Genomic DNA, 12355 nt, shown 5'->3' on the forward strand with positions numbered 1-12355 from the left:
GCCGTGTCAAGCGTATCGGCCCGAGACTGAGCTACACGAACGATGCAGGCACAAATCTGATGAAGAATGCGTAAGGGGCTTTGCATATTTATATTATCGATAGTATAAAATCCAGTCCGCTATCTATCTAGGTAGACTTGCTACATACCTAGGTATCTCGATATAGGGACGATACACAGTAGGTACTTACGCGTATTACTATTAACGGCTGCTATTTGAATACAACCTTTGAAATTCTCTATGTATGTCCCATTTCATTTTCAGTAGTGCTTAAAACCGCGGGTTATAGCTGACGACAAAAGACGGCATAACATGTGCTCTCAGCACAAAATCGATATTTCCGAGAGGCCTATGTATTGTGTCGATGTTATTCGACGATAATAAATGAATCCATCTCCCACGTAAACAATGCTATACCCAATTAGGAAAACGATCCCCTGTATGGTTATAACGAATTGGCCAATCATACTGTTGTGCTCAGGTTTCTAGGTAAATTGAAGATGTTTTTAAGTTGTGGGACTTGGAAAACACTGTGCGGGACTGAACTCTATCAGCCGCTACTAGCGGGAGAGCCCCTGGTCATATTACCTAAAAAGGCAATGCTCTATTTTCTACCTACAGTAGGTACTCAATGGACTAGTGTGTATAAATCGTTGCGCTTGATTATCACGTCTCCTACGTCGCTGATAGACTTAAAACTCTGTATAGTAGCACTAGAGTAACTACCTACCTACATATTCAACCTCGGTATCGAATCGGTACGTGAAGCGGGACTTATTAAAGAAATTGTGATTTCAGATTACGAACGATACTGTTGGTTACGTAGGTAAGTAACTGCACGACAAATACCAGGGTATCCATGTAAGTTACACAAGAGATTGGGGGTACATACGCCAAGCTCGGACTCTCGCTTCCGGTAGGGTATTCAAGGGGTGGTATCTTAACGAGATCCTTGGGAAACTCGTCCAAGCTTAGTCTAGTTACCCAGTGACAGCACGTCATGTACGTGTACGGCGAAGTTTAGCGCTTAAAGCTGGGGTAAGATGGACTACAAGCACACAGACATTTAATTCAAAAAGTTCCATGCAAAGTTTCCGAAAACTATAACGCCGAGGTCATCTACCTAGGTATGTATGCGAATCATAGGTTCAGACACAAATCCCGATGGGCATTATATTCATAACATTCAACCCCTATTATCACATCTGCCGGGATTGATGCGATGTAGAATGAAGCGGACTGATGCTACGGTGATAGTTAATCTTCACCAGAAACATTGGAGCCATCGCCTGGCTTGGGTCCCCGGGTATCACGTGACTGAATAGGGATTCTTCCATTTGGGGGCCGTCCCGAGAAGAATTTGCATAAGATTATATTCTCGAGTGCTACACTATGCGATGTGACGATACGACTATCTCATTGCCTCATTCGAATCGCAACTTATGGAAGCGAACACAAGGACCCCTGAACTAGGTAAAGATCTCGAATGTTTAAACCCCCCGCGTTTCCATGGGCTGTTCCGATTCCTCCTATGTATGTACAATATTGTAATTCCCGGATACTACCTAATTAATCATAGCGCTAACGGCAGTTGTAATTTTATTCCGCGCTACGATCGCCCAGACACCGCTTCATGCCATCCAGGTACGCGAAGAGATCTACCCTCCATCACTTGTTCAAGTCGATTTATGGTTGGTACAGCTTGATATTTTGTTGCGAAGATCGAATTAGAAAGCCATACACTTCTAATAGAGCAACCAAGCCAATATAATCACACGCGTACGAATATATATTTCAAAATGCACCTAGGTCTGAAGTAAACAATCTAGATCAGGGTGAAACCATGCATAAAACTAGCTCACTAGGTATATTAACTTGTGCTGCGCTTCATACCACCTCGCTCCTATTCGTTCCCGACGCATTCAAGTGTTTTAGTACCTAAGTCATAACACAGATCCCGTTGTTACTTTGCACAAGTCCTATTCCGACTTAGTAATTATATACACCATCCGACAGATAACGCGCCCGCTAAATATATACTCCTTGATCCAAGTTACAACCTTTTAATCATTGCCAGCATGATTATAACCTGTCCTAATCACGCCAGGAGGCATTAGGGTCCACAACCTTGTCTGCCTTGTCCCCTATATACTCCTGCTTTACTGTGACTCGTGTGGTCCGAACTATTCCCTGATCGAATTTAATAGTGTCTTCGCGGAGTTTTTCTGTAGATTCCGAGGGATTGAGGTCCTTCATAGGTACACCATATTCGTCAATCTTCCGATAGTTACTGCTCCTCGGTTCGGTGCGTGATGATGTGGTCGGCTTGTTCGTTGTTCTTAAAGTGCTGTTCTTCAAGCCGACGAGTGATTTCATCGCCCTCTTCATCTTGTGGAGGACGCCATGGTCCTTGAGAATCTTGGGGGTGGATGGTAGGCACGCGATAATAAATGCACAAGTCATTTCAGCGAACGCCCAGAAAATTACAGGTCCGAAAGTGTATGTCGTGTCCGGATTGGTTGCATAGGTCACGGTAACGGCGAGTCGGAAAGCAGCGGCAATACAGGCCCTACAGTAGGTACGGATCAGTAATCATTTTTAACACCAAAATCCCGACCATTAAAATTATCACTTACAATATACCCAAAGAAAAGAAAATAGAGACACCCAATTTCTTCCTAAATGATAACTGCAATGTCCAGATAGTCTTCTGAGGTAGGCATAAGATGACCATATCAGTGCAAAGGTGAACTGTGGCCGCCCCTATGTCGACGTGTAATTTGTTGATACAATGCCCCGGAAGAGTGAGATCCCATATTTTCTGGTATGGGATGCAAACGCAACATAGCGCAGTTACGATTGAGATCATAGCCAACACTTGTGTGGCTATAACTCCGTAGCAGATATATAGGAAGGCGTTACGCGTGCCTCTAGGAACAAGCATGCGAACCCATTCCGTTAGGATCGATATCTTTATAAGTGGAAGAGTAATTGAATAGAATACGCCGGCGTAGTGAACGTACTATCATCGGTCAGCTACTTTATATTAGTAATTTGACAATTGAAGAACTCACAAAAACAAAATCGATCATGTCTCGGAGGTGTAAGTCCCATTGGTGCACGAAGTAACCAGGCGTCTTAGATAGTAGAAGGCAAAAGACAGTCCAGCTCAAGTAGGTGCCCTAAAACAAATTAATAAACGATACAGAATCCTTCGCGAAAGCCATTACTCACGTATGAAACAAATATCATATCTAATTCATCAATTAGCAAATGAAAGGCCAAGCGAAGTTACGTGTAACGTAGTAAACTTACAATCCTCAGGCTTGAGTTGTCTAAACAGAAATAGCCTTGCGTACCCGCGAATCAGGAGACATATGGTAGCCACAGAGACGCACGCGGCGATAACACCATAGGCTAATTTATTATTATTAGGGGGGTTGTCAAACTGAGGAATAACATTGCTAGGCGCAGCGAGCGCAGGGCCGTTTAGGGCCGCTTGCTGCTGGTCATGGGGAAGAGAAGGTAAAGCGTCCGCCATTGTTGTTGTTGTTGTTGTTGTTCGGCCGGAAGGTGAGAACTTCTCTTTCTCCGCCGTAGATTTTCGAAGATGTTTTCGGGATTTATTATATACATAAAGTGTTATATCGAGAATATCAGGGCCGACTAAGGAGATCTCAGAGGAGGCCGGCAACTACATAGCTAAGTCACGATGGCTTAAAGATCCCAGTTGTGTACAAGGGTTTATCGCGCCATGACATGACGACGAGTGAAAGAGATAGCCCCCTGGTATCGCAATGTATATCATGCCAAAGTTTCCAACGCATTATCACATCCGTCTTCGGCCATACCAAACTAGACAGAAACGTCCAGGGGAACTAGATTAATAACGATAGTGTTCGCAGATGGGCTTGTATACCTGCCCTTGTCTAGCGTGCCATATATGCTGTGATAAAGAAAAGCTTTTCCCTGTAGCACCGTCGTACTGCATGAGGTCAATGCTTTACATATACTGCTTCATAAGCGAAAATCTCCAGCAGAGAAAAATTCTTCCGAAATATTGATATATATATTTCTTCAACGGGAATGATAAGGAATAATGGTACTCTAACACGCGTATTGAATGTAAGGGATTGGAGGCTCAATTCTTCTTGGAAATTAGCCTGGAGTCCAAGAACACTGGCACTTGGGACGACCTCACAGGCGGCCATGAAAGATACAATTGTTGCTTCAGCAAGTGGTTGATATGCAGGGAGGAACAAGGGTTTAGTTGTATTGCAACTCGACCATGGGTTTCTGATTCCTGACAAGTAATAACACCGAGTATCATAGCTTGCCATTCGATGGTACAATATGTACGAGTAAACTTCCTCGAACGATGTGATCGGCCTTGGGACATCTTCGGGGGTGCGATCATAAGTACTCGCGTATGCGGGATATGCTTTGTGCATAATTCTCCTCGTCCAGAAGCCATTCTGGAAATCTTCCTTGAAATATTAAACGAGGTCCAAGAAAATCCCGTGGCGAAACATAAGGCAGTTGGGGTTCTGCGACCTTCGTATGTGACAACTTGAACACCGTGCATTGACACTCGCTAATGTACGTTGCGGAATCGACGCCGACGGACAATAGGAACTTGGAGGACACTTAAAATGAGGTGGCTATGCTTACATGGAAGGGGGACGAGCGCACAGGTACGTTTTTCCCGGCATGGTCAAGGAGAAGCGAACTGATGCAGAGCTCGAAGATTTTTGAAATGCAGACCGGTATCTCCCCGCAACTATCTCTTCGGAACCCCCAATAAATATTGTGCGGTAGGCCGATATTAATTGATATATAGCAAGGATACGGGAGGCACTTGGCCGAGACCATGAATTTGTTTTTGTGAATGGCACGGTGCCAACCGATCCAGACGTCGGTACGCTTCTCGCGAAGTTATCACGCAGCGACTAAATGCTAACTAGAGTGAGGCGCCGAGGCAATTGCTGACGAGTTCTTCGGGTACCTTGCGCACAATCTAGAACAGGATCAGTATCTTTGTGATAATATGGTAGAATTCGTGGAGAGCCACGGGCCATTTGACGGGTTAATGGGGTTCTCCGAAGGTGGAACAGTGGCGGCTATGATGCTGCTACAGGATGCAAGACACTGCTCTTTCGGTGGACTAAAATGTGCTGTATTTTTCTCTGCTTGCCAACCATTCGACCCTGACCTTGTCCGATCTGGTACAATCAGACAAGCAGATCCAGACAAAGATGGAGTGCTGTTCGCCATTCCGACCGTTCACATTTGGTCCCGCACGGCTGGGGTTGAGGAGATTAAAGTCCACGAGTCTCTGTCACAACTTTGTGATGAAAAAGTAAGAGAAGTGTTTCTTCACGACGTGCCGGGATCGAAATCGGAGAAGGGGTTGGCTGGAACACTTCGAGCAATCGAGCATGTTGTTGCGAATGCTATGGATGAGTGATGAATGAGTGCAAGGGGGAGGGTCCGGGGTATCCATGAATTGATGTTCAATCGACAATAGAGACCTTGAGCCTCTCACCCCTGGTAGAATTCTGTGATATTCCGCGCATTAAAAACCCCCCAAACCAACAGGAACATGGGGGGGAATTAGCTGCCGATCTATGCGAAATCCACTAAAACGATGGCGATGTAACGTATTGGCGCCCCGTCCGCTTTGCTTATTTGACATCCTTGTATCAGCTTATTAAGGATATCTCCAAAGTGATGATATATACATACGTAGAATATCACGTTTATCCCTATTAACTTGAGGCTGTTGAAATCAGAACTACGTACCTCCCTAAGTACCTTCGAAATACGCATGTAAGGGATGAGATTAAAGAGGCAAATTTACAGGCATTTCCTCTTCCAACACACACGGACCGTGAGGTGACATTATTACGAGGGTGAGCATACACTAACGTCAATCCTTAACGTGTAAGATGCCTCCTTGGTCTCCCTTCTTGATATTTACTGGTGTAAGTGGTATCTTCGCCGAGATAAGATGGGTGGGTGAGCCGTGTACTGTAATCTCGCCCCTGAATATCTTAGTGGCCAGGAAGTTGTGTATGTGTGCCGTGTATGTCTCCCACCCACCCTCATTTCCAGGTTTCTCTCTGGTCGCCGCGTGTTTTTTTCGTGGAGGAGGAACAGCTCGCCCCCAAGAGTTGGAACCCCTTTTAAGATGTCCCGAGTATTTAACCCTGGTGTTGTACATACCATCTTGGTCTTTTATCACTTCATCAAAACATCATAAGATAACTCAGACCATATCAACCAGCCATGCCCAAGGTAGAGGAATACCGTCTTCACCCCTGGGGTTGGGAGAACGACCCTGAACAAGAAAGTATTCGACTCTCTACTCTTGACTATTTAGCCGCCTGTGTTTATAATAACTACGCCCTATTCTTTAAGTTAGATGACGAAGTAGACAAAAACAAAATCGGCGCAGCCATAAAGGAAGGCCTTGAGCGGACACTCGCTCAAGCCAGGCACCTCGTGGGCACCATTGAGAAGAACCAGTACGGAGACCACTCCTTCATCAAAAAGAAGGACAGCACCGTGGGTTTTTCTATTCAGCATCTTGACGCGCCGGAAGATAAATTCCCTTCATTCTCCGATCTTGAGAAGTCCAACTTCCTTTCGTCAAAGCTAGGAGATAGAATCCAGCTTCTGAGCTGGCATGGACTTACCTATGGAGAGCGGCCCGAATGCCATCCGGATGCTAGCCCATTTGTCTCGGCGTTCCAAGCAAACTTCATCCCGGGTGGACTAATTCTCAACATGCATTCCCACCACTATGCCAACGACGTGATGGGTTGGGCAAGCTTAGCTCACCAACTTGCCGACAACTGTGCTTCTGTCTACAACCGGACCGACGCTCCCAGTTGGGATATGCAGTGCGTCCACCATACACGATTCATTGCACCAGAGGTTGCCGAAAAGTCTAAGGTGGACGGCCCGCCTGCGCCTAGCCGATACCCCCACCCACCATCAGCAGCCCTCCTACTCCACTTACCTAAGAGTAAGGCTGCAGAGCTCAAGAAGCTTGCCACCCCTACTGACGGCTCATGGATATCGACATACGACGCCTCTTCGGCCTTCCTATGGCGATATCTCTCTAAGCATCGCGCGACCCTCTACCAGTTAGACCCCAATGAGTCAAGCTTGTGGGGTGAGGCTATCAACATGAGGCCGCGACTTAATCCTCCCGAGCCACAAAGGATCCAGAGGAACGTTTTCTTTGCAAGCTTGTCAGCGACCGCTCCGGTTAAGTTAACCAATGCTGAGGTTATCTCAGAGGCACCCTTATCTACCCTTGCCTCTTACATCCGCGGCCTAACCAACAGTATGACGCAAGAGGCTCTAGGCAAAGTGCTAGAATCGGTGGCGCCTATTCGTGATAAAACTTCACTTTTCATTCGGATTGATTCATTCCCACCCCTAACCATCATCATGACGGATTGGCGTGACACCAAGATCTGCGAAGCCGACTTTGGCTTTGCCCAACCGAAGGCATTCCGACATCTGTTCGGGAGGAAAGTCGACGAGGGATTGGCTATCATCTACCCGCCTCGAGCTACCGGGGACCCCGATGAAGGATGCGAGTTCATGGTTCCATTCGAGCAAGAGTTGGTCAAACAGTTGATCGACGATCCGGAATTCAGCCAATACTTTGAACTGAGGGGTTTTGAGACCGAAACACCAAAGGAGGTGGTTGACGCCGTGTTGGAGAAGATTTGCTAAGGCTTGCGCTATGGGGGTTTGAGATCGTGTACCTATTCATGCTTGTTGTAGTAATATCTAGGGAATGTATATTGATTCTGAATGAGGAAATAGACAAATTGTTTCGATACTACATAGGATCAGCCTTACTTGCCTAGTCAGTTGCATGTGCCAACAAATCCTCGGTAGTGCTGACAGTCGAACGTCAGTCATGTCTAACTACCAATTAGGTAGGTAGATGATACGTCTGAGCCAATTAGTTGGGGCAATCAGTCACGCTGTATTGTGTGTTGGTGTTGGTGGCGGATGCGTGGTGGCCGTATGGTAGTTGGTGGGTTAGGTTTATATTGTTGGATGTGCGGAAGACAAGAACGAACTCGGGCCGATGGTCATAAGGGTCCCTGTTGAGAATTGATAGGTCCCAAAGTCTTCGTGGTGTGTTGCATGGTGTGTGGATGTATGTCGAATAAGGGATGTTATACTCGATATACTCGATACTTATCAGAAAACCCAATATGTAATACTGAGAGTGATTCTTGACTATAAGGAGGCAGGAATCAAAGAAATGGATTCTACTGCAAGTCATCTATGATGATAGAATCGACTGCGGGAGCGGCGGATCCTGTGCCGCTGTCGTGGCCGGAGCCGCGCATGTGGGTTTCATTTCGTTGGCATCAGCGGCGCGGAATAGTCTATAGTATTCAGCAGAATGACGTCAAATATTTATAATCAAGTTTTGATGGGAATATTTTGCTTTTTTAGGGTAGCTTCGAAGCGTTTACTCACCGTAGTACATAGGAAGAAGATGTTTAGGAGGAGACGCACCCTATCTGCGGGGTACAGCACCCAAGTAGGTGCTAGATATTAGTAGGTTTCAGCGCTATGTGCCCTGTATTAATGGCGTCTAATAGTGGGATTAGTTGAGTGGCCACTCAATAAGAGCGATCAATCTCCCCTCAAACGCCTGAGAGGTCGAGGACGAAATGATTCTAGACTATTTAGCGCCTGGCTCAACTGTATGGCCTGCGCAGGACTCGGAATCCTCTACTGTGAAAAAGCGCGTCGACTTTCCTACACATTCGTTCTTTTGTCTCTTCGAAGCTTTTCCATTCTCATCGAACGTCGTATCATGCACTCAAGCATTCTTAGCATCAACCAGTCACCCTATTCCTATATCACTCCAGCCTAGCCGTGCTTGATGCTTGGAGTAGTACACGTCGCCCACTGAAGGTAGTCTCTGGGCTTTCCCAGCCGGAGTACGGTAGGCCGCCTAATTCACTAGGTGCCAAAATACCAGTTCAAAATCACTCATTCTCCGAAATGATAGAGTCAAGCATCATCCGCGACACATCGACACTACTAACACGGAAAACCTTATACACATATTTATTGAATGTATAGATACAACATAAGTCCTTAACACGTCATAACACGTTATTCCCCGAACGCCCTTCGTTGTGCATGGTCACAACTAGTCAACTAGAACCCACCCGCTCGACAACCATCTCCGTTAGAAGATAGATTATGTGTGGCCGACGAGACCGGTCTGGGGAGCGTTATCGGGGTTGATATCAACACCCGCGAAACCCAAAGCCTCGTTCCAAGCATCCGCCGTTGAAGCGTCCTTCGCACCCGATCCTAGGTCAGCCTGCGCTTGCTTGCATGCCGCGATCGCGTCATCCGCAGCACCGCATACGTTTCCTAGCTGATCGCAGATCCTGTTAAAGATGATGTTTGGGTTGAGCTGCGGGTATGTTAGCTTCATGTCTAGTTTCACGATAAGAGAATGGAAAACGGATGTTTCATATTCGGAGTAACGAGGTTTTCGGGAAGGGCAGAGTAAATGGGAATGAGATGCTTTTCTACTTACAGCTTCTTGCTGACCCTTGTTCACAACGGGGTCTTGAGCCTGGAAAGTGAACTCGCCCGGCTTGCGGCCGTTGAGGGACTCTTCAAACTTGACGGTGGGTGTGCAGGTACCGAAATCGAGACCAAGGCTGCTGGCCTGGAAGCCCGGGAACGTTCCGGTGACGGCATCGGTAACAGCACCGGCTCCTGCTTGGGCCGATGAACCGCTGTTGTTATTGTTGGCGTTGCCGTTGTTGGAAGTGTTACCAGCGTTGTTATTGTTGTTGTTGTTGGAAGCAGCAGATGAAGTGGCGGCGGCAGCGGCAGTGGTAGTGCTCTTCGCCTTGCCACTGCACTTGGTAGCGGAAGCAGTTGCTGAGGCGGCACTAGTTGCAGAACTGCTAGCACCGGATGTGTTGCCACTGTTGTTATTGTTGTTATTATTGTTATTGTTGCCGGCGTTGGCATTTCCACTAGCAGCGGCTCCATTTACTGTGAAGTTGCTGAAACCCTGCGCGGTCATGATGTCGGCCACGCTAAGGCCGTTGGAGTCGAAAGGAGACTGTAGCGAGGTTTCCGAGTTGGCATTCTCAACGTCGGAGCCAGTGACGGCAGGATCGACCAGAGGAACAATACCACGGAGTTCTTGTGTAGCGGGAAGGCTAGCATCGCCGCAGATATTGGGAACACTGACGGCGAAAGGGTTGAAGTTCTGCTCGGCAGCGACAAGGTTCTGTGCCGCAGCAATGACCTGAGGATCGTTGCCCAGGGTCGAGACGATCTTATCAGCTAGCGTGAGCTTGTCGCATGGATTGGCAGCGGCGAGCAGCACACCAGGGACCGAACCAGCAAGAGTTGCCGCCTCTCCGGGGTTACCAAAGTTGCTCAGCGCCGACACATCGGAGACGGGGATTTGCTCCTGGCTGAAGCGGGCTTCGGCGACGGCTAAGATAGCCGAGATGAGGGCAGCTTTGGTGTACATGATGACGGATAAGAACAGAGTTGGAGTCAAGCAACGAGTTCAAATTCCTTGAAAAGTGTGTAAGGTGGACGAATCTTAGTTAAATTGAAAGAGTAAAGACCGGCCAAGCGGTACGTAACGAATAGAACGAGAGGAAAGAAAGTCGAGAACAAAAAAAGTTCACAGAACTGAAACGAATTGGATATCAAAGAATGAATCGAAGCTTGATGAAGAAGAAAGAGTACATTTTCCGATGTGAAGCTGGGGTGGAGCAGTTATATAGAAGACGGACATGAACGATTCTAAAGTTGGCGATGGTATGACCAACTAGGGTGCTCAGTCTGGGCAGGCCTTGACGAAGCCCCTTCTGCAGATCATACTTCATCTTACCATTGAGATCAGATGGTGAGCTAGCATGGTGCGGCAAGGATATGGTCGCTCATATCAAGACCCTGTATTGGTAGACGTTCGTCTCATCTTTGCCCAGATATGCCTTGTATCGATCAGTAGCTAGGAAGAGTTCCCGTCTATCCCCCGTGTTATTCGATGATAGCTAGGCATCTTTTCCACATTCCACACATCGTATCCGACTGCTCCAATACTTCTTGGGTGGTTTGTGTGGTTTCACGTTGGGGAATATTGCCTACGAAAGTCCATGAGCGGTTAGCGGAACAATTAGCGGAATCAGATATGGCCCTTGGAGCCCCTGGCCCTGGCCTTGGCCTTGGCCGTGTACGTACATTTTGATCTTACAGGGATGGGCAAAGATTTGGTCATAACGCGAGAATCGCTCTCGATGACTCGCAGTGTATATCACTGATGTGTTGGAAAATCATTTAGGTAAGGCGCAATTAAGGCTGGAAGATCAACAGCAGCTGGGTTCGGGTTATTTACGATAAACATTCAGGTGGCTTAGAAGGCCCCCAAGTAATTAATTGTACTAGGTGATGCTTCAAAAAGGTAAACTAGGTACTCACTAGATGCGATAAAATCTCTCATAAGGGCGGCTTCTGAGGAGATTCATCAATGAGGCCCATTCTCTAATGGTTCATCAGAGTGGCATTGCCTTTTCTTCCTGAAGTTTTATTTCTTCAGTGTCAAGCTTAAGATGATTATTTCGGACCAAGGCAAACCGAAGACCCTACCAGCTAAAAGTCCTTACAGGCCTTTGTAGCGGCTGGATTCAGCGACAGCTTGGCGCCCCCAAAGGCCCACCATCTTCCGTAAGCGGTTACGCCCAACGTCTGCGACCCTCGCTAAAGGAGGGTGATCAAACAGCTTCGCAAGGAATTTTGAGACGACTTCGAGACTCTGGAGGTCTGAGCTGACCGTAACTTTTTTCCTTCTCCTATGAGGTGAACCTTAGCTACGATGGATTTTTCTCGAACAGCCAGCGCGATATCGATTGAATGTGCTGCATCGTGTATATCGATATCGGATAATGCTACTACTTGGCAGTGTTTGCTTGTGTGTAAGTTGATCTCAACCTTGGAAGTTTATCTTTTCTTCTGTTTCAAGTTTTATTGTGGTTCGAAAACATTTTCTCGATAATGGGATACATAATCCGTTTAGAGCCTGAATCGACATCACGCCCACGAGTTTGTCGGATTCTCATTCTACAGAAGCGCTATATCTAGTTGATGTTTAAGATCCCCCCGTGGATTTTCGATAAGATCGAAGGTTAGACGCCTGAACGCGCAAAGAGGACGACCCTGTCATGATTTTCGCAAGGACATATCCAACATAACTGTCGATCCGTCCCATAGTGGCGGCAACTCGGCTCGATTTCCCTTAGGATTAAGTTGATGCCCATGA

General features: G+C 47.0%; 4 protein-coding genes across 4 annotated transcripts; 2 read left to right on the plus strand and 2 right to left on the minus strand.

The window, feature by feature from the left end:
- Positions 1-2018: 2018 nt before the first annotated feature.
- Positions 2019-3943, minus strand: F4822DRAFT_147326 (uncharacterized protein). The gene is made up of 5 exons (XM_051452935.1): positions 3316-3943; positions 3235-3254; positions 3075-3182; positions 2637-3022; positions 2019-2569 (listed from the first exon to the last, which is right to left on the minus strand). The coding sequence occupies exons 1-5, from the start codon at positions 3539-3541 to the stop codon at positions 2095-2097; spliced, it is 1215 nt and encodes a 404-aa protein (XP_051318748.1). The 5' UTR covers positions 3542-3943; the 3' UTR covers positions 2019-2094.
- A 720-nt stretch (positions 3944-4663) lies between these two features.
- On the plus strand, positions 4664-5467 carry F4822DRAFT_426172 (uncharacterized protein; the record flags this gene model as incomplete). The annotated part of the gene is made up of 3 exons (XM_051460494.1): positions 4664-4694; positions 4841-4918; positions 4971-5467. 3 exons carry the CDS (start codon positions 4664-4666, stop codon positions 5465-5467), a joined length of 606 nt encoding a protein of 201 aa, XP_051318749.1.
- A 592-nt stretch (positions 5468-6059) lies between these two features.
- Positions 6060-7870, plus strand: F4822DRAFT_147293 (acyltransferase). The gene has a single exon (XM_051452934.1). The coding sequence runs from the start codon at positions 6289-6291 to the stop codon at positions 7750-7752; it is 1464 nt and encodes a 487-aa protein (XP_051318750.1). The 5' UTR covers positions 6060-6288; the 3' UTR covers positions 7753-7870.
- Positions 7871-9106: 1236 nt separating this feature from the next.
- Positions 9107-10873, minus strand: F4822DRAFT_147350 (uncharacterized protein). Its single transcript, XM_051452936.1, has 3 exons — positions 10736-10873; positions 9602-10635; positions 9107-9475 (listed from the first exon to the last, which is right to left on the minus strand). The coding sequence occupies exons 2-3, from the start codon at positions 10559-10561 to the stop codon at positions 9254-9256; spliced, it is 1182 nt and encodes a 393-aa protein (XP_051318751.1). The 5' UTR covers positions 10562-10635; positions 10736-10873; the 3' UTR covers positions 9107-9253.
- Positions 10874-12355: the final 1482 nt, after the last annotated feature.

Source organism: Hypoxylon trugodes, assembly GCF_022578975.1.
Source record: "Hypoxylon trugodes strain CBS 135444 unplaced genomic scaffold F4822scaffold_2, whole genome shotgun sequence".
Taxonomy (NCBI): domain Eukaryota; kingdom Fungi; phylum Ascomycota; class Sordariomycetes; order Xylariales; family Hypoxylaceae; genus Hypoxylon; species Hypoxylon trugodes.

Bases quoted from the DNA above. Each gene is read 5' to 3' on its own strand.
- F4822DRAFT_147326 (XM_051452935.1), bottom strand. From the start codon at position 3,541: ATGGCGGACGCTTTACCTTCTCTTCCCCATGACCAGCAGCAAGCGGCC. The intron at 3,255-3,315 runs GTAAGTTTACTA...TTGATGAATTAG, and splicing joins ACAACTCAAGCCTGAGGATT to ATATGATATTTGTTTCATAC. The intron at 3,023-3,074 runs GTGAGTTCTTCA...GACCGATGATAG, and splicing joins ACATGATCGATTTTGTTTTT to TACGTTCACTACGCCGGCGT.
- F4822DRAFT_147293 (XM_051452934.1), top strand. From the start codon at position 6,289: ATGCCCAAGGTAGAGGAATACCGTCTTCACCCCTGGGGTTGGGAGAAC.
- F4822DRAFT_147350 (XM_051452936.1), bottom strand. From the start codon at position 10,561: ATGTACACCAAAGCTGCCCTCATCTCGGCTATCTTAGCCGTCGCCGAA. The intron at 9,476-9,601 runs GTAAGTAGAAAA...ACATACCCGCAG, and splicing joins ACAAGGGTCAGCAAGAAGCT to CTCAACCCAAACATCATCTT.